Source organism: Musa acuminata, chromosome BXJ1-11 (assembly GCF_036884655.1).
Source record: "Musa acuminata AAA Group cultivar baxijiao chromosome BXJ1-11, Cavendish_Baxijiao_AAA, whole genome shotgun sequence".
NCBI lineage: Eukaryota > Viridiplantae > Streptophyta > Magnoliopsida > Zingiberales > Musaceae > Musa > Musa acuminata.
This window is the reverse complement of record NC_088337.1, coordinates 25955879-25981830: the sequence shown is the minus strand read 5'-3', so window position 1 is coordinate 25981830 and position 25952 is coordinate 25955879. Positions and strand designations below refer to the sequence as shown.

The 25952-nt window shown below is 43.8% G+C and overlaps 3 protein-coding genes and 1 long non-coding RNA gene across 5 annotated transcripts; 1 reads left to right on the top strand and 3 right to left on the bottom strand.

The window, feature by feature from the left end:
- Window positions 1-824: 824 nt before the first annotated feature.
- LOC135596628 (uncharacterized) lies at window positions 825-1939 on the bottom strand. 2 transcript variants are annotated; one of them, XR_010480983.1, is made up of 4 exons: window positions 1677-1939; window positions 1248-1477; window positions 1088-1169; window positions 825-996 (listed from the first exon to the last, which is right to left on the bottom strand). It is a non-coding gene; the product is annotated as an uncharacterized LOC135596628 (long non-coding RNA). The 2 variants fall into 2 exon arrangements; XR_010480982.1 differs by having other exon boundaries at window positions 1088-1477; window positions 1677-1938.
- A 1015-nt stretch (window positions 1940-2954) lies between these two features.
- Window positions 2955-7844, top strand: LOC135597381 (protein ROLLING AND ERECT LEAF 2-like). The gene is made up of 4 exons (XM_065090246.1): window positions 2955-4226; window positions 4322-4506; window positions 6427-6650; window positions 6807-7844. Exons 1-4 carry the CDS (start codon window positions 3113-3115, stop codon window positions 7600-7602), a joined length of 2319 nt encoding a protein of 772 aa, XP_064946318.1. The 5' UTR covers window positions 2955-3112; the 3' UTR covers window positions 7603-7844.
- Window positions 7845-13259: 5415 nt separating this feature from the next.
- LOC103971611 (uncharacterized) lies at window positions 13260-23590 on the bottom strand. The gene is made up of 8 exons (XM_009385670.3): window positions 23157-23590; window positions 17697-17730; window positions 17204-17437; window positions 16274-16363; window positions 14647-14712; window positions 14473-14564; window positions 13763-13810; window positions 13260-13685 (listed from the first exon to the last, which is right to left on the bottom strand). The coding sequence occupies exons 1-8, from the start codon at window positions 23459-23461 to the stop codon at window positions 13568-13570; spliced, it is 987 nt and encodes a 328-aa protein (XP_009383945.2). The 5' UTR covers window positions 23462-23590; the 3' UTR covers window positions 13260-13567.
- Window positions 23591-23883: 293 nt separating this feature from the next.
- On the bottom strand, window positions 23884-25416 carry LOC135597380 (GDSL esterase/lipase At1g09390-like). Its single transcript, XM_065090245.1, has 5 exons — window positions 25127-25416; window positions 24862-25050; window positions 24630-24790; window positions 24294-24564; window positions 23884-24206 (listed from the first exon to the last, which is right to left on the bottom strand). The coding sequence occupies exons 1-5, from the start codon at window positions 25377-25379 to the stop codon at window positions 23974-23976; spliced, it is 1107 nt and encodes a 368-aa protein (XP_064946317.1). The 5' UTR covers window positions 25380-25416; the 3' UTR covers window positions 23884-23973.
- Between the last annotated feature and the right edge of the window lie 536 nt (window positions 25417-25952).

Here is a 25952-nt window from a genome sequence, read left to right as displayed (position 1 = left end):
GGTTTCTTTTTTGGGCCCACTACCAGAGTCTACATCCATGGCTTGTACAAAACCTAGGGCAATCTGGGCCACTCTAGGCACAATCCATATTAATAAGCCTGATCGTAAGCCTTAGTTCCTCAACTGGCACCATCATTGTCAAATAACATAGGTACTATAAATAATTTGGGAAAGATGGTCTCTTATGCTAAATTACCATTTTCTCATTAAAATGTCCCCCCTGTATATGTGTTCCTAAGTCTTCTGGTTAGCGGATCAAAAATAAATTTGGTACGCTTGAAATGATTAATGATTCTTTGTTCTTTGAAACAACCATCTAGTGGCATTGTAATGATAAAAAATGATTCAATGGTCTAGAAATGACAAATGAACCCAAGAAAGACCAGTCCATGAGACTCTAAATAAGTCAATGCTGTGCCTTCTTTGATGCATACCTATGCCATTTCCCATATCATACTTCCCAGACTTTCCACCAGGTATGAATGGCTCAACAGGTTATCAGAACTTCTCTGATGGCTTTGATGATAAGGTAAAAAGAGACAGACAAAGATAAATATCCAAAGTCAAGTTCAAAGTTAACCTATGAAGGACAAAGTGATGAAGGGTAAAAGTATTCCACAAAAAGTTACGAACTTCAAAAAAGAACTTAACAATCTTCATTTGCTAATTCTAAAAACCTTGCTATGTTCACTTCTACTACTTAGAATGAATCAACCTATGCCTGTGAAATTCTTTTATCATCAAGTGTGAAAATCTTTATAGAGCCATCAGCATCTTTCAGAGAAAAAAAATTTTGCATATCAAAAGACATAACAAGGCATCGATATCAAACAAGATGCTACATGTGAAGCATCACATTTAAGGTGAAAGAATCTTGGATTGGATAAAGATAAGTAATTTGTAGGTGTCACGTACCTCATCTAGTAAAGATCTTGACTGATAATGGTAATGTCTTACTCCATAGCCGATAAATATATTGGCCTTGCTAGCAATGTCCTGTGATCAAATCTGACTTTCGTTAAATTAATTAGTTGATAAAGATCTTGATGCTTGACAGCACAATCTCACAAACGAATCTCATCTTCACCTTAATGCTTAACATTTGATCTCGAAAAATACAAAGGAAAGAAGAAAGTAGAATTACCACCACGACAACAGCAATTTCAGCCCTACATGAAATATATTTTGGATCATATCATGTAGGTTTACAGGATTAGCACATATCCGAGTGACAAATATGCAAAAACCTCTTTTCCTTGGAAACGAATTGACAAAGAAGAATTGCTTGTGATCTTTGATAGTTGGCCTAGGCAGAGGTATGCATTGAATCTGAATTATTCATTTCAACTGTTTGGTGGGTGAAAGTATTCAACTTTTCACTTTCCCCAGCATCGATCAACCCTTCAAGCGAGTACTTTGATTACAACTCCAAATCCATGGTGTGCCCTACTCATATCTGAACTAGAAATGCCATTACCTGAATAACACATTGTAAAAACAAAAAGATAATGTCAGCTTCAGGACCTGCTTTTATGTTGATGATTCAGGCACAGAACAAAGATACCTATCAGCAACTTGGACCCAGGAAATCCAGTGGTCCTTGTTGTTTCCAACATTTCAAGAAGAAGCCAGATAAAAAAGATGAGAGGAGATAAATACAAAGGTAACAACTGTACCTTCTCAAATACCATGTTCCTGAGTATGCCTGGGGACGGGAACCCTATCCCCCACTCACCACTGGCTGAACAACTTTTGCTCTTCCAATGGAAGAACCCAAATGCTTTAACCCACCCGGAGTGTGTGGACAAAAGAGGGTCCCTACATAGACATACAGTATCCATCCAACAATCCACGTCTCCGTTAGGGTAGAGCAAGGGAAAGCAAAGACGGAGAGGGACACGGGGGGGATAGAATGATGATGATGATAAAGGAAAAGGGAAGTGGCCGAAGGAAAGTAGAAGTGGCGGTGGAAAGGAAGCCGCGACGCACGTGGGTGGTTGGTCCAAACCAAGATTTATATAACCAAACGTTCTAAGGACATTTTGGCGAAATTACTTGCATAAATATAATTTATATCCGTATTTATTTCTTTAACAATATGAGTATTTGTCATTATCATTAATCTTTATTGGCTAAAACAAGTCAACTATTTGTTAATATTTAACATTTAGAGTAAAAATATTTATACATTTTTATAATGTATACATTTTTAACTCAAATAATTTAATATTGACTATGATTAAAAATTATTAATCTTTAAGTCATTCAATCTACCAATAATATTTTCTAGCATGTACTCCATTAGGAGTACAAGAATTGCATATTTATTCCTATTAGTAGATTAAAATATATGTTTTATACAATTTTATCAAGTCAAGAGGTATTCCATGTTGTAATCTTGTTTTTTTAGCATTTGAATTTATAATATAGAGAATTTTTTTATTTTTCCTATTCGAAATATAATAACTCATTTCCGTGAAAAGTGTATTTCTGTTAATAAATAAATAATATTATATTTCGGACGACTCACGCTGACCGTTTGATCAGATCTCATCCGTCCTTCCCGCTGATCCACATCCCCAACGCCAAGAATCCAAGGCGCCCGGTTCGTGAAACATGTGTAGAGTGTGGGACCAGCAGAATTCTCCAATGGGAAAAACCTTTTTCCTGAATGGTGCATTGGCCAAAGCGGGTGATCCGAACCCTGTGGAATCGAACGGTCCGGATTCAGCTGGTCTGTCGGCGATCGCATCCAACGGATGGCTGATTCCCACGTAGGCAGATAGCCTTAATCTTTTACCGTCAAAAAAATAAATTAAATTGTCAAAAATAAGATATTTTTATACGGATACGAACGAGGTGGAATAAGGCAGCGTGGCGGAGTGAGGTGAGAACGACCGCACGTTTGTTGGTGCGTGATACTCTATAAAGTGTCTTCACATCTGTTGGTTTGGTCTATTTATCGAGCTCTCGCTTTCTTTCCATGTACGGTAATTGTACCGCGACAGTTGCCGTCTCTCGCTCGCTCGGCTCCATCGCTGGCCGTTGGTTGGTTGATTGATCGTGGTGGTGCTCGCCGCCATCGAGCGTGCCCGCTGGCTGCGGAAGGGGAATGGGTTGCACGGCGTCGCGGCTGGAGAACGAGGACTGCGTGCGCCGGTGCAAGGAGCGGCGCCGCCTCATGAAGGAGGCGGTCTGCTCCCGCCACCACCTCGCCTCCGCCCACGCTGACTACCTCCGCTCCCTCCGCCTCACTGGTTCCGCCCTCGCCAGCTTCGCAGTCGGCGAGCCCCTCGCTGTCTCCGAGCACACCCCGCCCGTTCTCCTCCGATCATCTGCCGCCTCCCCTTCGGCTTCCCTCCCTCCGCCCACGCTTCAGCCCCCTCCACCACCCTCTCCGTCGCCGCCGCCGCCTCAACTCCGCCCCCGCCACCGCCACCATTTCTCCCCCTCCCCTTCCCCCACCGTTGTCGGCACCCCCTTCCATAGGCCCTCTGCCGCCGCCGTGGCTGACAGCCACCCACGGTTCCCGGCTGTGAACTCGACCTATGCCACCACTCCCTCTCAGTCTTCCTCCGCCTGGGACTGGGAGAACTTCTACCCTCCGTCGCCCCCGGATTCCGAGTTCTTCGAACGCCGGAAGGCCGAGCTTGAGGAGAAGAATCGCCTGCAACACCATCTTCCTCCGGAGGAAGAAGTGGGCGAATCGGACGAGGAGCAGATATCACAGGAAGAAGAAGAACAAGGAGGAGGAGGAAGAGAAGAGGTCCACTGTCGCGAATGGGGCGAGCGCTACACGAGCACCACCAGCTCTACGTCCAGATCCGACGGCGAGCCGGAGCAGGAGGATGACCAAGAAGATGACAGGGCCACGGTCTCGAGATCCGAGAGCATGGCCACCAGATCCGCCTACGGGGGCTTCGCCCCTAGTCAGGCGGCGCCGTCGGAGATCGCATCATCCGCGGCGGCGGAGGTGAAGTCGCGCCTGCGGCCGAGGTCGCAGGTGGGATCGTCGTCTGCCAGGTGGAACGCTGGCGGCCGGGAGGAGACTTCCTTGTCATCTGCCGTCGCCGAGCTGAGGATGGTGGTGCGCCACCAAAGTCTGGCGGAGATTGCAGAGGCGATCAAGGAGCATTTCATCAAGGCCGCCGATGCAGGCAGCGCTGTCTCAGATCTCCTTGAGATTGGCCATGCCCAATTTGATGGTAGCTTCCGGCAGCTCAAGAGTAAGTAGAAGGGCACCCAAGTTTCATTTGGGCTTAGACTTGAGATCAAATTGAAGCTTCAATGAATTGTATGCTTGATCTTATTCATCTTTCAGAGACGGTGTACCACTCAAGCAGTGTACTGAGCGCGCTATCCTCGAGCTGGACATCGAAGCCGCCGCTGGCAATTCGGTACAGCCTGGATCCGGTGGCTTTAGAGGAGTCGGGTGGAGGGAAGAGCAATGGCTCCACTTTGGAGCGGCTCTTGGCTTGGGAGAAGAAACTCTATGAGGAGGTGAAGGTATCATGTATCTTCTATACCTCTCGGCGATAACATTTGGTTTGCTCTTGCTATTCTTTATTTCCATCCTTAACAGTACAATTCTTTGCACAGTTTAGCAAATTAAGGGAATTTTTTTGTAGATAGACAAATGCACTTGAAATATATTTAAGAATTTACATAGAAATAAGTGCTGCCAGAACAAGTTTGTAAACATTATTTTAAACATGGAACCGGATGTTAACATTGGAAACTGAGGAGCAAATATCTGGACCTCTTGCTAGATTAGTTTAAGTTGTCTTGAAATTGTAGGATGAGAGGAACGGTAGTTGCTCTCTTCTTGATCTTTGTCCAAATTCTCATTGTATGGATGGTTTCCTTCGCTCCATGTGTATTAGGACTTGGGGGCAATACCTTTCATCCTTACCCTTGAGATTGAGTGACAATAAGATCTTTTTTCCTTTTTCATTTTGCCATCATGTCAAAGCAAATCTTGTTCACATTAATCAATAACTTGATAGGCCCAATTTTAGTACCTGGTTCGATAGCTTACCATGTGAAAATTCCATTTTGCTTTACGATATGGCTCTCTGGCTTAGCCACTAGCGGTTCTAGTGAACGTTTTAGTTTTATATAATTTCTTTCACAGATTCCTGTTCGTGGCAGACTGCCAAGCAATTGTAATGCCATTGGAAACTCCTATGGGCCATGGGGTAGAAATTTTGTTGAATCGAACACTGTCCAATAATTAGTATGGTTCTGATTGTAATAGACCCTAAGGTCAATGAGTCCTTAGAATGCATCTCCTAAGCATTTGACCTGATTGACTGACACTTACATCGTCTGAGGTTGGTCAGTTGGTAGGAAGATAAATACTGTTGCAGGTTGATTTCAGATTTTCTGTTAGAGGGAAACGTAAAGGTGCAGTGCCTGGGCAATTATAGTTTATAAGATATTTCACTTGCAAAGAACCAATTTGCATGATGAATGTGGCTTGTTAGGCTTATTTTAAATGCGATGACTGGATTCTAGCTAATGGGATTACTTAGTGGTACTTTGTTGAAGTTCCTTTTTATCTTCATACAGAGGGGGCATTGTCTTGCGATCATTGTCTTTTAGTATTTTTCTTTTATGTTTTTCTACCACTAAGAGACTTGCTTTTTGCCACTTTTAAGTTATTCATCACAGTGGTTATATAAGGGACATTTCAAATTATTACGTGCACTAGGTTCAAATAGACTCTTCCTTTGCTAGTTCAATATTTTATCCATATAGACAAATGATTTAGTTAGAAATGATCATGGTAGAGACTGATTAGAAATGAAAAGATCTATAAACCGTACCTGATGGCTTATGATTACATTTCTTTTAGTTAGATATTGGTGCTTATCTCATGCATTCATCTTTTGAGTCTAAGCTGCATAGTAGGAGATGATCATATAGTTATGCTAGCTCTAATTTAGCAGTACAGAAAGAATGTTGTACCATTTTCCACCCTGACACTCGTATAGATAATATCGTAACTTTTTAACTGAAAAACCAAGGATGAAATCACTTACATATCTGCTTTGTTCTCTGCAAGTGTAAACAAGTTTGGCTTATTGCAAAGATCCACATAATATGCCACATATTTGGATTAATTAAGAATACTGATTTGCCAAATGCTAGATGTGCACTACCATATTATTCATTTGAAACATTTTCATCGATCAAGCCATGCGAAAGGTCTTTGAAGCAGAAATGCCCATAAGCTTATTATGCTTTTTAACTTCATGCTTTTGGTCTTCAAATTGGTTTTCTATTAGTTAAATAATTTTCAGACTTCGTCCAGTTATCTCCGGCTCAAACGCAGCAGTCGAAGCACTCCAACCAGTACAGTGCTTTGGTCTTGCAATGGTGGTATTCTTATCATGGTTGCATCTTTGCTGTTTGAGTGTACAGGTTAGAGAGGGTGTAAAGATTGAGCACGAGAAGAAACTGTCAACATTGCAGAGCCAGGAGTATAGGCAAAAGGATGATGCAAAACTGGACAAGACCAAGGCCTCCATACAGAAATTGCACTCACTAATCATAGTGACATCACAGGCCGTCACTACCACATCTTCTGCTATCACCAAAGTTCGCGATGATGAACTTGCACCACAACTTGTCGAGATTTGTTATGCGTGAGTAACTCTTCCCTCATTGGAATCTTTAATTATTTATTTTACATTCTTCCTGATTTCATCTTACACCGTTAAGACTTGCTTTTAGTTACGAGCATTGGAGGATAGTTGTTTAACTGTATCTAACCAATACCGTAATCGTCAAATATCTTTTAGGCTTTTGAATATGTGGAGGCAAATGAATAAGTTTCATGAAATCCAGAACCATATTGTGCAACAAGTCCGAGGTCTTGTGAATCGTGCCTCTACTGGCGAGTCGACATCGGACTTGCATCGGCTGGCAACCCGTGATCTTGAAGCTGCAGTCTCGGCATGGCATTCAAGCTTCAACCGCCTTATCAAGTATCAGCGTGACTATGTCCATGCCTTGTATGGCTGGCTTAAGCTCACACTCCTCCAGGTTAGCAGTGACAATCCTCAGAAAGACCATTCTTCACCTGTCGCAGTTGAGCTTACAGCCTTCTGTGATGAGTGGAAGCAAGCGCTAGATCGACTGCCTGACACAGTGGCCTCTGAGGCTGTCAAAAGTTTCATGAATGTCATCCATGTCATCTACACAAAGCAGGTTGAGGAATTGAAGATTAAGAAACGAGCTGAGACATACTCAAAAGAGCTTGAGAAAAAATCTACAGCACTGAGAAATACCGAGAAAAAATATTATCAGTCCTACTCAATGGTTGGACTTGCGCTCCCAGGTGGTGGACACGACAATGATGGACAAGTATTTGACACGCGCGACCCATTAGCAGAGAAGAAGTCGGAGATTGCAGCATGTCGGAGAAAGGTAGAAGATGAGATGATGAGGCATGCTAAGGCGGTCGAGGTCACGCGGTCGATGACCCTTAACAACATACAGACGGGCCTGCCCGGTGTGTTTCAGGCGTTGACAGGGTTCTCCGGCATGTTTGTGGAAGCTCTGGAAGGTGTTTGCCGTCGAGCTGGATCCGTTTAAACGGCTTTTCATAATTTTTTACTATCTTCTTATATATGTGATCAGGCAAAAGAGTATATAGTTATAAAACAGGAAGAAGATAATTCCCATCTTTTGGTGTGTTAGGTTGGATAAGTCGGTGTAGATATCATTTTTGATATGATATTTCTTTTGCCCTTTCTGGAACGTGGAGGGAGGAGATGCTTTTGTACAGCCAAAATGGGTTGGTTGGGTTGTGCTTTAATAAAGATCAACTTTTCTTCTCTGCTGTTTTATATAGGGGATTCTCTAATTGCCAACTGAACTGGTCGGAAGCTGGAATGAGTTGTTCAAACACATCTGAATCAGATCAAGGTATTTTACCTCTTATCGGACCTGTCTTCTGACCCTCTTATGGCATTGTTCTTTAAATCTCAAATGGAATGTATTGTCTTGCAGCAAACAAACGAAAGGGCAGATTCTGGAAGATCAGCTGAAGTCTCCATCAGGAACAAATGTTGAATGGTATGTATATATATTTTTTCAGTTGGATTTCACTATAATTTAGTAGCAGGAAGATGCTTTGATTCTTGTTTGATCCCCTGAGTTCTCGGATTAACTGAACCATTTGTTTAGAGCTCTAATTCCAGAATGTTATATATGCAAAACATTTGTTGCTTTTTGCAACCCAAAAGCCAAAGGCTCCACAAGACTTTGCACTGATTTCCAGGTGAAAAGCCTTCTTATGAACTCTCTTTATCATGTTTTGCATGAGGGGTTGAGCTGATGATATAAAGAAAGAAGAAACAGAAGACAGCTGCAAAATCCTCAATTCTCTCTCATCTATCTTTGCCATGTGCAGGAATTATTGTATTCCGGAGGACAGCTTGTCACTTTGAGTCATTGCCAACTGTGCAATAGTATCCTATGACTTGTCCTCTATTATTCCTTTGTTTTGTTGCATAGGTGTACCTATGCAAGCTCCTTACTAGTTGATATATTCGAATATTGCGAACTATTGTATTGAATTTTTAAATCTTTAGTCTTCTATTGTATGGATTGAGCACCACATTATTAATTTAGGTGTTGTCTTCTATTATTTTGTTTCTAGTGTCTCATACAAATATATAACAAATACAATTTCGATTGTTTTATTATGTTTGTCCTAAGAGACTATGGTTAGTATGAATTATATGATTGCTTTATAACTATTTCTTTTTAGATGAAGACACTACAAATCTGCTAACCAATTTAATTTTGCTTGGTCGTAGATGTCACTTCAACGGACTAATTATAGATTATCTCCTTTAGTTAGATCTCTTTGGCTTCTCGATTCTTAGACTTCAAAAATTTATATTGAAATTCCTATAGTTATGAACGTGAAACATCTAGTTTTATTTATCGTTAATTTATCGATGAAATCACAAAAAATAATAGATAAAAAAGTAATTTAACATTTAAGTTGATAATGATGGATGACGAAGGTGGTCGCTGAGGGCCGTAGGTTAGTTGTTGGAGATGAGGGAGATCGATGGTGACATCAACACAATTACTAAGTGATGTGTAGATGCAGTTGAGCGACGAAAAGGACGCTTAGTATTTGTATCGACATTGATATAGATACAGAGCAGCATCACTCGATAACTCCGTTGGCGTCGACATAAATGTAAAGCGACAAAAGGACCACTTAGCATCTACATCTACGTTGACATCGACGTAGTTGTCGAGCAGCCTTTTCGTTGCTCTACATTTGTATCGGCGTCGATGTAAATGTCGAGCAATCCTTTCATCACAAGTAATGACATTGATGTCGATAGAGATGCAAAGCGGTTCTCACTTTTCACTGTCGCTATCTCTTCTCATTCATAATAGTCACGCACGCACGACCCTTAGTGACGTCATCGTTCGTCACCACGAATTAGACCGTCGAAATTATCTTTTTACGATTGTTTTCGTACTTCTGTCGGTAAAATTAACGACGGTAAGATAAATAAAATTAAATTTTTGTTTTTTTATAATTATAAAAAAATTAATATAAATTTTTTAAATCTAAAAATCAAGATATTAAAAAAAAAATCTAAACCATTGGTCCTACTTCCGCCACTCCACAGATCTCTCTCGTGCGAGGCACCACTGCCTAGAGGGCAGAAAGTTGTAATGCCGTGGGAGTGGGCACAGCAACATCCCCACTCCGTGGCTTCTCAGGCGGAAAGGTGAGCGTCAAACGGTGCTGATGGTTGACAACGACTTGACCCAATCAAGTGCTGCGGAGAACATCAACCGGTCATTGCTTTGTGCCAGCCATCATCGACAGCGGCTTCTGCAGATACGGTGGGTAGGGAGTAATGGGGTGGGAGGGGGATGACAAAAGGGTACAGGTTGCCGTGTCGGAAGAATTAATGCAACGTGGTAATAGAGTCTGAGTGCGTGGCTACCATCATCACCACTCCTGCTAATGATGGCACAGGCATACCTGCTTTCGGAGGGGTCCTTCGCGTTTGGTGAGAGAATCTTATGGGGAAGTTGGTCAAACACCAGCTGTCGAGCTTGTCGGGTCTATGTGGAGGAGATGGGGGAGGGTGAAGAATCACGATTACTTTTGATGCGGTCTGCACCTGTTTAAGCCGTAACCTCGGGGCGGTACAGCTCGATTCAGACGTCCGGATGTCGGGGATCACAGGTAGAGCTTCTTGACGTCTTTTGGAGAAGCGCTCGCGATAGTCCAATCGGGGCGTTGTCTGGAGAGATAGCTAACCGCAGCGTCGGGGTGGAGTGATCACCGAGTACCTGCACAAAGGTCGGACCGTATCTTCGGCCCGACCCCTCCGATGGTCCAATTAGTGGATGTGAAGGGGATTTCTGTATTAAGAGCTGGTGTTGTCCCCCCCCAACCTTTAGGGCTCTGGACTCTTTATAGTTTGGGTCTGATACTACCTTATGTTCCTACCTGTCAGAGCAGGGTCGTGCCTCTGACTGGATTTGACATCGCCAATAGGGTCGCGTGGCGGACCATCCTGTCGCAGGGTATGGGCGGCCTCGGTCGTCGCCTCCTGCATTTGGGCGAACGTGCAGGGTATGGGCGACGGAGCCGCTGGCTGAGCGTGGGTGACGTTGGCGACGTTGGGTCAGCGTTAATGCCCGCTCGCTCGGGCAGAGTGTGGGCCATGCGCGGGTGGTGTCGTGGCGCGTCGCGTCGCCATTACTGCCTGAGGGAGGTCACTTCGGTTGACCAACCATGGGATGGCTGGCGTCACTGTCCGCATCCCCGTTGACCATGCAGTGACTCCCCTATCACTTCCCCCCCCCTATGTGGAGGTGTGCTGGGTCGTTTTTCAGGGTTTCGTGGATGAAGGGCGTCCTCGTTTAATGCTTGAACAACCGAGTCGCAAGTCGGAGACCGAACTGGAGCGACTCGTAACATGACTGGATCGCCGAGCCGCAAGTCGGGAAATGAACTGGCGCGACTTGGGATATGATCGGACTGACGAGCCGCAAGTCGGAGACCGAACTAGGGCGACTTGGGATATGATCGGACTGACGAGCCGCAAGTCAGAGACCGAACTGGAGTGACTCGTAACATGACTGGATCGCCGAGCCGCAAGTCGGGAAATGAACTGGCGCGACTTGGGATATGATCGGACTGACGAGCCGCAAGTCGGAGACCGAACTGGGGCGACTTGGGATATGATCGGACTGACGAGCCGCAAGTCGGAGACCGAACTGGAGCGACTCGTAACATGACTGGATCGCCGAGCCGCAAGTCGGGAAATGAACTGGCGCGACTTGGGATATGATCGGACTGACGAGCCGCAAGTCGGAGACCGAACTGGAGCGACTCGTAACATGACTGGATCGCCGAGCCGCAAGTCGGGAAATGAACTGGCGCGACTTGGGATATGATCGGACCGACGAGCCGCAAGTCGGAGACCGAACTGGAGCGACTCGTAACATGACTGGATCGCCAAGCCGCAAGTCGGGAAATGAACTGGCGCGACTTGGGATATGATCGGACTGACGAGCCGCAAGTCGGAGACCGAACTGGAGCGACTCGTAACATGACTGGATCGCCGAGCCGCAAGTCGGGAAATGAACTGGCGCGACTTGGGATATGATCGGACTAACGAGCCGCAAGTCGGAGACCGAACTGGAGCGACTCGTAACATGACTGGATCGCCGAGCCGCAAGTCGAGAAATGAACTGGAGCGCCAATCTGATGCGGCGGGGGCATCTGTTTAAGCCGTGGCCTCGGGGCCGTCCGGCTCGGTTCGGGGTCCAGAAGTCAGGGATCTCGGGCGGCGTCCCTCGGGGTCTCCCGAAGGCTGAGCACGGTGGTTCGGGTCGGGAGGTCGGGTCGACGGCAGGTCGGGTCGGGTTGGCATGAAGCTCCGCCGTAGCGCCTGGAAGAGTCGACCCCCTCTGGCACCTGCATAAAGGTCGGGCCGAGGCGCTCGGCCCGACCCCTCCGACGGCCAAGTTAGCGATGTGGAGAGGGTTTTGAAGGAAGAGATGCCTCCATACAAGTGTGGTGTGTGAGTTCGTCCTCCCCCCTTTTCTCTTTAGAGTTTGGGGGTATTTATAGATGAAGTTTGATGTTACCTGACGTGGTTGTCTGCAGGGCAGGACTGTACCTTCGGTGGCATCTGACATTGCCACTGGGGTTGCGTGGGAGGCCGAGCTGCCGCAGGGTATGACGAGCCTCGGGCAATGTGTCACTCAGGGGGTTGCTGTCATGGCGTGTCACATCGCCATTTTTACCCCTATCAACTTTCACTGTGAAGGCGAGAGAATAGGAGGAAGACGTTAGCTGATTGGAACGAAATGATAAATAAATGGGTAATTTATCTAGAAAAATTCCAATCAGACTGGTGTTTGCAGAATCAATCTTAACACCTTTAGATGAATCAAACCCAATCGTCTTTCCTTAAATTGGACTTTGGAAGTTTTAAAATAACTAAAGAGTTTACTAAAATCAGTCGGGCAATTTCTTTATATCAGAATCTTTTTTTAATCATAACAATGAAGTAACCATTTATATTATTACATTTTTCCTAGGTAAAATCTGAGATGAGTTGGATTAATCTATTATGGTGCTACACTCGTGAATAGACTATATTACACTTGATCGTAGAATCAAATGTAATATAATCCATTTTCATCTTAGCTATTATTTGCAATTAAATGTAACACAGTTGAACAATGCAATCTAATATAGTTCCATGTCATTTAATAAATTTAATAACACATGTTAATTCTGCAATTGAAAATAACACATGTCATTTATGTATAAATCACCATTAAAATTGTCAATTTAAATAGAGATTTATTTGGTTTTTTTATTTTTAGATTATTTATTAAAAAAAATCAAATTTAGATAGATTCTCTTATGAGCCATGTAATAATCCTTAAAAAGGACATGAGCATTACTTTTGTCCTTTTGCTGTCTTACCCTAATAAATTCATGGAAGAGAAGTGCTCAAAGGTACAAACCCATTATGTCAGTTTCTTCTAAAATTAATTGCCCTGAATTAAAAATATAAAACACCTACAACAGTCCCATCATAAGAAATTTCTGAAGAACACTGTTCAAAAACTGTTCTGTCATGCCAAACACATTGTAATGAAAATTTATCTCAACAGCGGATTAAATGCCATGTAAGAACTGCTGTGGGTGGAATGAGGTACCACTCGGGTCACCAAAGTTTGTGAGAAGGGCACATGTATTAATTGTTCATAGTATCGAGAGGGTACATGATTTGGCAATAAATCACATTACCAGTGCATAAGTACAATTCACCACCTCCAAAGAGTTGATTAGAAAATTAACCATACAAGTCTCACATGACAACAACAAAGAGCCAATGAACATTTTACAAGTTTATGAGTTGCAAAGGTTGTCGTCACATTATTGGCTTCATTATGCATAATTGTGCATGACGGCGACTTGCATGTGTACTGCAATGATTACTAACTTGTGTAACCATGGGAGCTTAGCATTTTAGAAACATACCTAATATATCCTTATAAAAGCATTTGGTAAAAATTTTGGGCAAAATGAGTTCTTCGCTCTAACGATCAACCAATACAATCCGTAACACGGAATATGTGCCAATGCCATGAGGAAGTACCTGCAGGGTGGACGGCCATAAGCATCACAATTAATTCTTACAAATAAAGAGAGAATTAATTAAAGAACTGATGTTACCAAAGAGGTGCCCAATGAGTAGCAAGATCCAAAAAAGGGTAAGGCCACCTGCACACACATCAATCACTCAAGTGAGGTCACAAGTCAATTAATCACATCATATAATAGTCACAGTTTGATGTGCTCCCATGAAACTTGTTCTTTGAATATAGACTAATAATCACATTCCTGAATGTTCCATTTGAGGCCTCTTGTTAGTGTTACTTCATACCAAGTATGGATTTAATTATCTTTTTGTTGCTAAGTTTGGTAATCTATTTGATCAGTACAAGACTGGTATACTATAGATGGTATCTTGACCTGTACCACCCAGTATAATCGACTAAGATAATAAATAATATAAGCAAACTGTATACATGCCAAACATTTCAATATCGATACTAGGTCAAATTGGTAAACACTAGGTTTTAATTACTGACCAAACTGCTATATATAGTAATCAGTCTGACCAAGGTTTGATACGGTACTATATAACTTGGTCCCAAATTGGTTAAGTACTATATACCGTACTTTACTAGTTCGATAATGTGTCGAAACCAGTAGACCAAGATAATATATACCTACCTTGCTTTATATAAATAAAATGGCTCTCTCAATAATCCCATTGTTAAACAATTACTTAATAGAAAGTTGAGCACAAGGGCAACTGAATGTCTGTTTAGGAACAACACATAACAATGTCAATACTTGAAAGACTAGGATATCCTCACCAAGTAAAACCACGAGCATGAAGGATCCATTGGAATGTCACATAAATACAGCTCCAAAACGCAAAATATGCCATTCGAAACAGCGGAAATGGCTGCAAAAAGGATTTAAGTTAGGTTCCTATGTGAAAACAGAGTATGCTGCACGTGTTTGACTTATGCACATGAGACACATACCAGGTTATTGAGAAAAGTGTCGAGTAGAAGAAACACAGCATTAAGAGAATGCATGCAGCCCATTATCTGCCATCCTCAGATAGAGGTTAATATGGTTTAAACATAAATAGAATAAAATTAGCTAAAAAGCTTTGTATAGAATAGTAACAATAATTTCATTGCAAGTAATATTATTTGACTTATCTTATTTAAGACATAGCAATAGTTTCAGGAAATGAACCAACAGCATCATCAAAGATAGTTTTCCAAATAACTAGAGCATGATAGTATATATGCATGCCGAATGTTGCAACCCTTGCATCATGCAGTATCAATGCACTGTTAACTGATACAAAGATCTAGTTAAGATATACGAAACAGAAAAGGATATTGCAATTATAACTATCAAATATCAATACTAAATGGAGCAATAATTTGTTCGGTCAAATATTTAAGAGTTACAAGAAAAAGTACATTAATATACCGAAGAGATTCTTAAATTTCAGAAGCAAAATAATAGCAAGACAGTTTTAAAACACTGAAGCCACAGCCACAAATACACATTTCAAATACAAGCACTCATCAATGATAAATTTCAGGAGACACATATAAAGATGTGTCTGCTCACATGCCGGATGGTATTATATCATAAACAATGTGTTTAACTATACACCCCTATGAGCATTCACCACTAATTTCATGCTAAAAAAGTACTTCACAAAGGGAAACATTTGTTGAAGCATCAGACATGAAAACACAGAAAGAAAATTAACCTATTCCTTCTAAGGAAAAGATCTCGGCTCTGAAAAGTAAGGAGTGGAAGTAAATATTTCTAGTGGTTCTGAATATGCTTGTGATAATACATCAGGGAACCATATCAAGTAAATCAAGATATATCAGGTTCAATATACTAAAAAGAGAATCACAAGTAACTGAACTCTTATTTAGTGGTCAGAGAAATCTAGAAAGAAACATTTGTAGAAGCATCAGACATGTAAACAACCATAGTTCCGCACTTCTACATGCATCAAGTACAAGCATCCTTGTTAGTGTCACTTGCTGGACCTATTTTACATTTGACACAATGCTAGTCGATGAGAGGAGAAAAGGAGAAGCCCCGAATCCAATAAATGATATGAAGGGTCATGAAAACTCAGAAACAAAGGGGAGATCCATGAATATGATAAACTAAGAGTGATATATTTGTGTAAACTTAGATATGCAACTGTAAACTGTAAACACAGTTAAGTTTTTAGCCTGGCAAGAACATAGCACAGACTTAGAAGAAACCCATTTGCAAAGTTTATAAGACAACAACAGATTAAAAGAACCCAATGCGAAACAATTGAATTTCCAAATTTGAAAGGACATCAGTATGCAAGCAAGAATGCAAAAGGGAACTTGTGCGCTTGATCTCTGGTTGAGAAATGAACTTGTTAAAAACTACCCTTCAAATTAGGGCTTCTCATCTTCTTAGAGAGAGAAAGACCTCAAGGAAACTAAAAAATGATGCGATAAAGACCATATACATTCTAATATCTAAATGGAAAAATATTACCAAACGATTCTTGGATTCATAACTAGATAGAACAAGCATAAAGAAAGACTCTTGTCACATAAACTTCTTGCTCAAGTTCAGGATACTCACAGCATTTAGCCTGAAATTTATAGAAGACAAATATGGTACTAGAAGAACCCAAAATACAATGTCTGTCAACACTACAGCACCTGCACTGGTCTGTTAATCAAATGATAATAGTAAATTTTATATATTTTTACTGAAAATAGCACAATGTAGGTGGGGAAAAAGAACAATTTTAAAAATATATTTGAACCTTCAATTGATAACAGCTTGGCAAGGAATAAAAATCTAAGTGATTCAGGTAATAACTAACTTAACAAGCATATACTGGTTAAAGCATATAAATTAAAAGGTGTTAGGCATGTAAAGAAAATAAAAGAAGTAAAATGTCTTTTTGTTTATATTATAATAACATTCAGCACATAAATGCGAAAGACAAAATTGGGTTCAAACTTTCCCCAGCCCCTTTTCATCAATTGACTCTTGACATAAACGAAGGAGTGAGGTTCGTTCGACAAATTCCTACCTCTATATCTATCTCTGAGATGTTTGGATTTTTCAAAACTCCATAGACATGCAAAAGAGAAATGCTATCCCCACTCGGACCAAGACATAACTTTTACCAAAAATTTATTGTGATGTTTTTGTTCAAATAACAATTAAAGTGAAGCAGGGTCAAGAGCAACACATCTCTTTATGATAAACAGATCCATTTTGCAAGTTTGTTATTATGGATAGTTCCTATAAAGGATTGGACTAATGACGTATACAATGCTTGAATTATCGATGTAGCCATAGTTGGTTCTCCTCCTTCAGAGACATGTAATAGAAGCAGAAGGAAGACTTCAGCTAAACTAGAAGCCCATTATGAAAAATCTGGAAAGTCGTGATTATTATGAGTAACTTGGAATTCACACTGAGACTACCTGTCACAGTGAATACCATGCTTTTTCTTTTTTATAGTGATAACATATAAACATGCATTTAGATGCTGACCTGATAGACAAGTTGCATAGCATGACCCCAAAATCCAGCTTTTTTTTCATCAGCTTCCTGTTCATGATAGCTTTGCAATCTTATTACATTCATATTTTTGTTGGTCCTCAAAGGTAGAGTCATAGGACTATTCTGCTCAAAACCACCATTTAGGAATCTGTTGACCTCCTGTTCTGGCATAATACTTCTCTTTGAGTAAAGCCAGCAGCCATGGGCGGATATAATGGTTGCGATCTGCAGAAGACAAAAACATCAGACAAAAGCGTAAAATCATGTAATTAGGACGAATTTTCTTTCTATGGTAGGTTGTTTTTCTTGTGTTTAGGGGGCATATAGAAAAGAATTAACAGAGACAAGCTAGATACACAATCTAGCATGTAAAATAAAAAGCAAAAACTCCAACTAAGGGAAGAAGATAGTAGTCATAATAAATAGTTAAATACAGTACTGATTTTGAACTAATTTAATAATGGGAAACAGTGGAGGAACATACCGCAAAATAGACAATGACTAATGCAAACGTCCACCTGCAGATCATTCATCCAGGAACATCAACTGAATAGTTATATTTTTAACACGAATAAACTGTGTTTTTCAATTGAAAATAAAGAGACATAGGTAATAAATTTAGCGAAACGTCAGTGATGTCAAAGTATAAGGACTAGCTGATGTGGAGGTACTTAACAAAGAACACAGTTCCTCCATGTTTATAGAGGGCAACATGACATTCGTTAACATTGTCTAACACAGAAAAGAGCATTTAATTCGAAAACAATGCATCACAAAGAAGCAATGCGAAAATTTTCTTATGGCCACAAAACTAAGAACCAAACAGGACATGGACTGTGATAACCCTCTAGCATTCAACAATTACTTTATTCCATATCCGAGGTGATCTCTCATCACATCAAAGAGTCAGATCTGCAAAAAACTCTCGTATGCTGTTACTTCCCCATTTCACCCATCACTCCTTTACAAAAACATTTTCCTTCCCTCTTCAATGAGCAGCTACAATTCACTTTTCTCTATTGAAGATACTTCATAATACACACCTAACTGCAGGCATTGACTATCACCTTGCCCTCAACCATACAAAAGTTAATCATCCACTTCTACTCCATGTGTCAGTGATAGCAGTCATGTTAAACTTAATGGAAACAAAAACAAAAAAAGAAACAATAGGCAACAGCTTATCAGCATCACTGAAATGTTGGGCTCAAGAAACGTACCAACACGTGAAAACTATTTGGCAAAAAGTATTCTTGAAAACCAGACAGCCTTGATTCAAGCAGTTCATTCTTTCGTTCTCATAAGCTGCTCAACTGTTTGTTCTCTCCATCCTTCGACTATATTATTAACTGAGCAGTGGGCATATCTTTGTTTAAATTTATCTGAATCACTGTTCTAAAGTTGTGATTGTATGGAAAAATCAAATAGTTATGAAGTATCCAACTTCTGAAGACTATCTTGATTCTACATAACACTTATCAAGTTATTAACAATAAAACTTGACCTAAATTTAAAATGATAGTTTTGATTTTCCTGGTCCAGTTTTAAAACTTTAATTTATGAAAGTGTCACTTACCGATCTAACAAGATAATAGACCAATTAATTTGCTAAAGCTAAGACCATTGGCACAAAATGCTTAGGCCTAAGTCAATAATAGTATATCCAACAAGCCAAGCCCTAGCATGATGCACGTGAGGGCTAATCCAGTGATGATTGCATGTCAAGGTGTACCTTTGATCTGATCCCATCCATGGATAATATTTTCCTTCTTGAGCCTCTTACGATGCCAAATACCCTCCTACCATTCCTCATGATTAGCTTATTGAACCTAAAACTAATTTAAATCTACTAAGCCCTACTATCATTCCTCATGATGAGCCAAAATGCTTAAGCCCTAAGATAGGTTAAGGGTAATACACTCACCAAGCAATTAAAACCAATTTAAATCTGCTCCCACTTTCTATGTGTGACTAAACAGGAGTGTTATACGGAAATTATTTTCTTGTCGATCACAACGGTAGAGAATGATAGGGACAGATTTGACACCCTCCACCACGTGGACTAAATGACAATAAAAGCATGGGAACCAGCAACCATCAATGATAGTAGGTCCCAGCCTCTTCACCTCCCGGCTGACATCTCGAGCCATGCATCTGTGGCTGACAAGCACTCTGCATTGATGACTGGCAGCAAGCCACCCACATTAACTCCTCCGCCGCACAAGGCACGCCCTCATTCATATCTCTAGATTTGGCACCCTCCAGCTCCCTCCACCACGTGAACTAAATGACAACAAAAGCATGAGAACCAGCGACCATCAATGATAGTAGGTCCCAGCCTCTTCACCTCCTAGTTGACATCTCGAGCCACGCATCTATGGTCGACAGTACTCTGCATTGATGACTGGCAGCAAGCCACCCACATTAACTCCTCCGCCGCACAAGGCACGCCCTCATTAATACCTCTACCACCTCAGCTAACACAGGTGGAGAGGGCACAACACCCAAGCATAAAAGCCACACCCTAAGTCAAGATTTGGGGGGGGGGGCAACAATCTCTTAACCCTTTACTCTCTCATCTTTACACAGCTCGTATTGCTGTCTTTCGCCTCCTCCGCCTTACACTGACTTAAGAATCGAAGGGGTCGAGCCGGGAAGCCCCCCGACACCGACCTATTGTGCAGGATCACTGGTGTGCCCAGGAGACAACCTCGCAACTTGAAGATGACCCAACAGCCAAGAGAGGATCTCGCTGCCGAGTAGATCTCAGTTCCTCTACCAGGCCTCACCGCTCCAAGGTCAGATCAGCCCTAGCAAACCGCTTCCCTTGTAGACTTCCAGCGCTGGTTCACCACATCAACACTCCCACATCGGCACGGAGGAGACACAAGGATGAACCTGCACCTTTGGCAGTGAACCAACCGTGCCAACTGGATCCGACTCACCATCCAACGGTATTCATGCTCAATCAGAGAGTAGACCAGATAAGATCACAATCGGAGAGGGCATGACACCCAAGCATAAGAGCCACACCCCAGGCCAAGATTGGGGGGGCAATAATCTCTCAACCCTTTACTCTCTCATCTTTACACAGCTCATACTGCTATCTTTCGCCTCCACCACCTTACACTTGCTTAAACATCAAAGGGGTTGAGCCAGGAAGTCCCCCGACACCGACCTATTGTGCAGGATCACTGGTGCCCAGGAGACAACCTCGTAGCTTAAAGATGACCCAACGACCAAGAGAGGACCTCGCTGCCGAGCAAATCCCAGTTCCTCTACCAGGCCTCACTGCTCCAACGTCAGATCAGCCCTAGCAAACCGCCTCCCTTGTAGACTTCCAGCGCTGGTTCACCACATCAACACTCCCACATCAGCACGGAGGAGACACAAGGATGAACCTGCACCTTTGGCAGTGAACCAACCGTGCCAACTGGATCCGACTCACCATCCAACGGTATTCATGCTCAATCAGAGAGTAGACCAGATAAGATTACAATCGGAGAGGGCATGACACCCAAGCATAAGAGCCACACCCCAGACCAAGATTGAGGGGGCAACAATCTCTCAACCCTTTACTCTCTCATCTTTACACAGCTCATACTGCTGTCTTTCGCCTCCTCCGCCTTACACTGACTTAAGCATCGAAGGGTTCGAGCCGGGAAGATGACCCAACAGCCAAGAGAGGACCTCGTTGCCGAGCAGATCCCAGTTCCTCTACCAGGCCTCACCGCTCCAAGGTCAGATCAGCCCCAGCAAACCGCTTCCCTTGTAGACTTCCAGCGCTGGTTCACCACATCAACACTCCTACATCGGCACGGAGGAGATACAAGGATGAACCTGCACCTTTGGCAGTGAACCAATCGTGCCGACTGGAGCCGACTCACCAACCAACGATATTCATACCCAATCAGAGAGTAGACCAGATAAGATCACAATCGGAGAGGGCATGACACCCAAGCATAAGAGCCACACCCCAGGCCAAGATTGAGGGGGCAACAATCTCTCAACCCTGTACTCTCTCATCTTTACACAGCTCATACTGCTGTCTTTCGCCTCCTCCGCCTTACACTGACTTAAGCATCGAAGGGTTCGAGCCGGGAAGATGACCCAACAGCCAAGAGAGGACCTCGTTGCCGAGCAGATCCCAGTTCCTCTACCAGGCCTCACCGCTCCAAGGTCAGATCAGCCCCAGCAAACCGCTTCCCTTGTAGACTTCCAGCGCTGGTTCACCACATCAACACTCCTACATCGGCACGGAGGAAATACAAGGATGAACCTGCACCTTTGGCAGTGAACCAATCGTGCCGACTGGAGCCGACTCACCAACCAACGGTATTCATGCCCAATCAGAGAGTAGACCAGATAAGATCACAATCGGAGAGAGCACAGCACCCAGGCATAAGAGCCACACCCCAGGCCAAGATTGGGGGGGCAACAATCTCTCAACCCTGTACTCACTCATCTTTACACAACTCAAACTACTATCTTACGCCTCCTCCACCTTACACTTGCTTAAACATCGAGGGGGTCGAGACGGGAAGCCCCCCGACATCGACCTGTTGTGCAGGATCACTAGTGCCCAGGAGACAACCTCGCAGCTTGAAGATGACCCAACGGCCAAGAGAGGACCTCGCTGCCGAGCAAATCCCAGTTCCTCTACCAGGCCTCACTGCTCCAAGGTCATATCAGCCCCAGCAAACCGCCTCCCTTGTAGACTTCCAGCGCCAGCGCTGGTTCACCACATCAACACTCCCACATCGGCACGGAAGAGACACAAGGATGAACCTGTGCCAACTGGATCCGATTCACCATCCAACGGTATTTATGCTCAATCAGAGAGTAGACCAGATAAGATCACAATCGGAGAAGGCACGGCACCCAAGCATAAGAGCCACACCCCAGGCCAAGATTGGGGGGGGCAACAATCTCTTAACCCTTTACTCTCTCATCTTTACACAGCTCATACTGCTGTCTTTGCCTCCTCCGCCTTACACTAACTAAAGCATCGAAGAGGTCGAGCCGGGAAGCCCCCCCCCCCGGACACCGGCCTGTTGTGCAGAATCACTGGTCTAAGGTCAGATCAGCCCCAGCAAACCGCCTCCCTTGTAGACTTCCAACGTTGGTTCACCACATCAACACTCCCATATCGGCACGGAGGAGACACAAGGATGAACCTGCACCTTTGGTAGTGAACCAACCGTGTCAACTGAAGCCGACTCACCAGCCAACAGTATTCATGCTCAATCAGAGAGTAGACCAGATAAGATCACAATCGGAGAGGGCACGATACCCAAGCATAAGAGCCACACCCCAGGCCAAGATTGGGGGGGCAACAATCTCTCAACCCTTTACTCTCTCATCTTTACACAGCTCATACTGCTGTCTTTCGCCTCCTCTGCCCCCCGACAACCTCGCAGCTTGAAGATGACCCAACAGCGAAGACAGGACCTTGCTGCCGAGCAGATCCCAGTTCCTCTACCCGGCCTCACCGCTCCAAGGTCAGATCAGCCCCAGCAAACCACATCCCTTGTAGACTTCCCGTGCTGGTTCGCCACATCAGTACTCCCACATCGGCACAGAGGAGACACAAGGATGAACCTGCGCCTTCGGCCGACTGGAGCCGACTCAGCAGCCAACGGTATTCATGCCCAATCAGAGAATAGACCAGATAAGATCACAACCAGTCCAGTTTCCAGTACGGTGGTAAATTACTGCTGCCATATCGAGGATTTAATAATCCACGGGCTAACCCAAAATCCCTAATCGGTTTCACTTCATCTCAAGCATGAGAAAGAAAATCGGCTTCTCTTGATCTCCAGAATCAGAAAGAAAAAATTTCTCCCCCGTCTCACAATGAATAGAACTAACTAATCAATAAAATTAGCAATGAGAACAAAGCATGTTTTCATGTTAAGACGGCTATGGTAATAAGGGGGCTCACTGAGTATAGAAGTAGAACGCGGAGAATCCGCGAAACAGAATCATCTGGAAGAGTAGCCACGCCATGGCCAAGAACACGAAGCCGCGGTACGCGAGAAGCCAGGCCGGGTGCATCCCGGCCCAGCACGGCGCCCAGAGATCGACGGCCCTGAGCGGTCGCGCCGGCGCCCGCGCCGCGACAACCACCGCGGCGACCGCCGGGGCGACGACGATCAGAGCGCAGACGAGCGTCTGCCATCGCATCCAGTACCCCGTCGCGGCTTCCTCTCCTGCCGCCACCTCAGCCCCAAACCGCAAGAATTCCATGGCTCCAACCCTCGCGACCGGTGGCGATCACAAGCCCTAACGAACAGACAACGAGACGACGGAGAGACAGAGAGAGAGAGAGAGAGGGAGAGCCGTGTCGAAGAGGAGGGAAGAGTACAGGACAGGTAGAAATCTCTCCATTTAGAGACCCATCCAGTTATCATCTAACCGTCCGATTCCAAGTCGCAGTTGATCTCCATCATAATGGACGGTCATTGGAGAGAAATGAACGGATACGTAACGGAGAGCGGCCTCGCCCGTTTCTACTTCTGGATGAGACGGCTCGTGTGTTATGTGGCATGAAATGACGAGATTGTCCTCAAACATCCTCAATATCTTATGTACTTTTCAATCATATTAAATTAATTCGATACCATCTCAAATATTTCAATTAGGCTGTTAGAAACAGAGCAACAGAACCATGAAGGTAAGGTTGATCCTGTTGTTTAAATTGATACTAGGAATAATGCATACAACTTTTACTGTAAACGACTGAACTACAGCTTCAGATGTCAGCCTTTGCAGAGATCTTTTAGCTTAATCTGAGGTGTGGAGTACTTGGCAGAGAGGATTTTGGATGCGATGATGGAATTGGCAGCTTCGGTGTTATGAACACCATCCCAGCTAATGTAGCGAGACCCCTCAGCACAAGCAGTGACCGTCGGCTCACCACAAGTCATCCTAAACTTGTAGTTGTACGGAGGTCCACCGTACCCACAACATGCCATCAGTGGATTCTCAAAGCCTGGAAGAAGATAGACATACACTACTACCATCAGTGATTCTTCATACGCAGCAAGATAGCTTCAGAGATTGGAGCAGCGGAACTCACCGTATTTGGTATGGTTTGCTATCAAATCTTGTTTGATGGCGTAGACATCAGCGTAAACGATGGTGGCATTCTTGAAGTCGGATCTCAGTCGGTCGCATAGCTCACTCAGTCCAGCATTGAAAGCTTTGGCTGCATCGTTGAGATCAGCAAGACATCCCAGTGAATCGAGCTCGCTGTCGTCCTTCCTCAGCAGCGCAAGCTTCTGCGGCAAACAGCCCAAGGGGCCCGTGTTGTAGATCCAAAACTTCCTACCTCCATTCTCGTGCAACAGCTGCAGTGATGCAAATGATGATGAACTGAGGGTTCTACTTGAGTGTGAACAAGAGATTGACTTGCCTCAATGGCAGCTCCGATCCTGGAGAGGATTGATGGGATCTTGACGACGACCTCTGCGTAGCTCAGGTTTGCACTGAAGGGAGTGGACACATCATTCTGCCCTATGTCGATGGAGTAGACTGCGTTCTGGAACTCCTTTTCGCTGAGCAGTGATCCAGAGCCTGATCCACCCAATCCGTCAGCACGTACCGAATCGATCAACTGGTGAAGATGAAGAGAAGATGTGCATTACCTTGGGGCCGGAGTTCGCGAGTGCGATTCTTGAAGTGGAGGAACTGGAGCACTTGGGTGGAGAGAGGGAAAGGGATCGCAGTTGACTCGGTGGCCGCACCAGCTACAGCAAAGTTGACCCCGTGGGTGAAGTTTGATCCTGGTAGTGACTCCAAGTAGGGGCTCAAATAGCTCATCTTCAACCTTTCGCCTGTAGGATTCGGTGTTATGATCACAGAGGTGCAGGAAATCGACACGAGTGAGAAGAAGAGATGTGGGAGACGCACAGAGGAAGTCAATGTAGAGTCGGCCGTCGCAGAAGCGGCCAGTGGGGCGGTGGAAGAACTGGCGACCGGAGGGGGGGCCGAGATAGAGGCCGAGGCCGGCCATGAGCCCTCCGGTGTCGGAGTTGGAGTCGCCGAAGTTGAAGAGGACGCATTTGGAGTGTGCAACAGCTGGTGAACATAGAAGAAGTATCAGAAGAGCAGGAAGACGCAGGGGATTTCCACCCATGCTTTCCCTTTCCTCTTCTCTCCTCATACTGCTTCACCTTCATATCCTGTCACTGCTGTCTTATGCTTCCCAACCTTCTTCACATGCAGATGACAGAGTTGCATGTGAGGATGCTTATTTTTGCGAGTATTGTATGACCAAGAAGAGCAGCTTGGGATCCCAGCAAAAATGGCGTTGACCTACTCATCACGGCATGGTCAACAACGTCAGAGTTATGGCAAGAGAACGCTTCCAACTGACCTCAAAAGCAGTTGAACGACAGATTTGGATTGGGGAGTACAAATATATTTTAACCAACGTTTTCTTACATTTTTCTGGTCCATTTATTTCGATCCATCAGTAGCATTAATTACATCCCATGAAATGTGCGATGAGGCAAGATAAAGGCCATCCACATCTGTAATTGTGGTAATGATGACATTATATCACCCTAGTTTTGACGATTGGTGTTGGATTAAGTGTTGGGAATTGTTGGGTCCAGCTCGGCTTGGACAAATTTGGGCCATAAACCCAAATCAGTAATTAAGAGAGAAAGGGCAAAATGTGAGGAAATAGATTGCAGCGTTCAGTTTGCGGCGGCGTGCAGAGGAAAGAGGAGAG

Excerpts from the sequence above, each read along its gene's own strand:
- LOC103971611 (XM_009385670.3), bottom strand. The coding sequence starts at position 23,461 with ATGGAATTCTTGCGGTTTGGGGCTGAGGTGGCGGCAGGAGAGGAAGCC. Across the intron at positions 17,731-23,156 it reads GCGTTCTACTTCTATACTCA|GTGGACGTTTGCATTAGTCA; the intron begins GTGAGCCCCCTT and ends AATGATCTGCAG. Across the intron at positions 13,811-14,472 it reads CATGCTCGTGGTTTTACTTG|GTGGCCTTACCCTTTTTTGG; the intron begins GTGAGGATATCC and ends ATGTGTGTGCAG.
- LOC135597380 (XM_065090245.1), bottom strand. The coding sequence starts at position 25,379 with ATGAGGAGAGAAGAGGAAAGGGAAAGCATGGGTGGAAATCCCCTGCGT. Across the intron at positions 24,565-24,629 it reads GGATCGGAGCTGCCATTGAG|CTGTTGCACGAGAATGGAGG; the intron begins GCAAGTCAATCT and ends GCATCACTGCAG. Across the intron at positions 24,207-24,293 it reads AGCAAACCATACCAAATACG|GCTTTGAGAATCCACTGATG; the intron begins GTGAGTTCCGCT and ends ATCTTCTTCCAG.
- LOC135597381 (XM_065090246.1), top strand. The coding sequence starts at position 3,113 with ATGGGTTGCACGGCGTCGCGGCTGGAGAACGAGGACTGCGTGCGCCGG. Across the intron at positions 4,227-4,321 it reads TAGCTTCCGGCAGCTCAAGA|AGACGGTGTACCACTCAAGC; the intron begins GTAAGTAGAAGG and ends TTCATCTTTCAG. Across the intron at positions 4,507-6,426 it reads AACTCTATGAGGAGGTGAAG|GTTAGAGAGGGTGTAAAGAT; the intron begins GTATCATGTATC and ends TTGAGTGTACAG.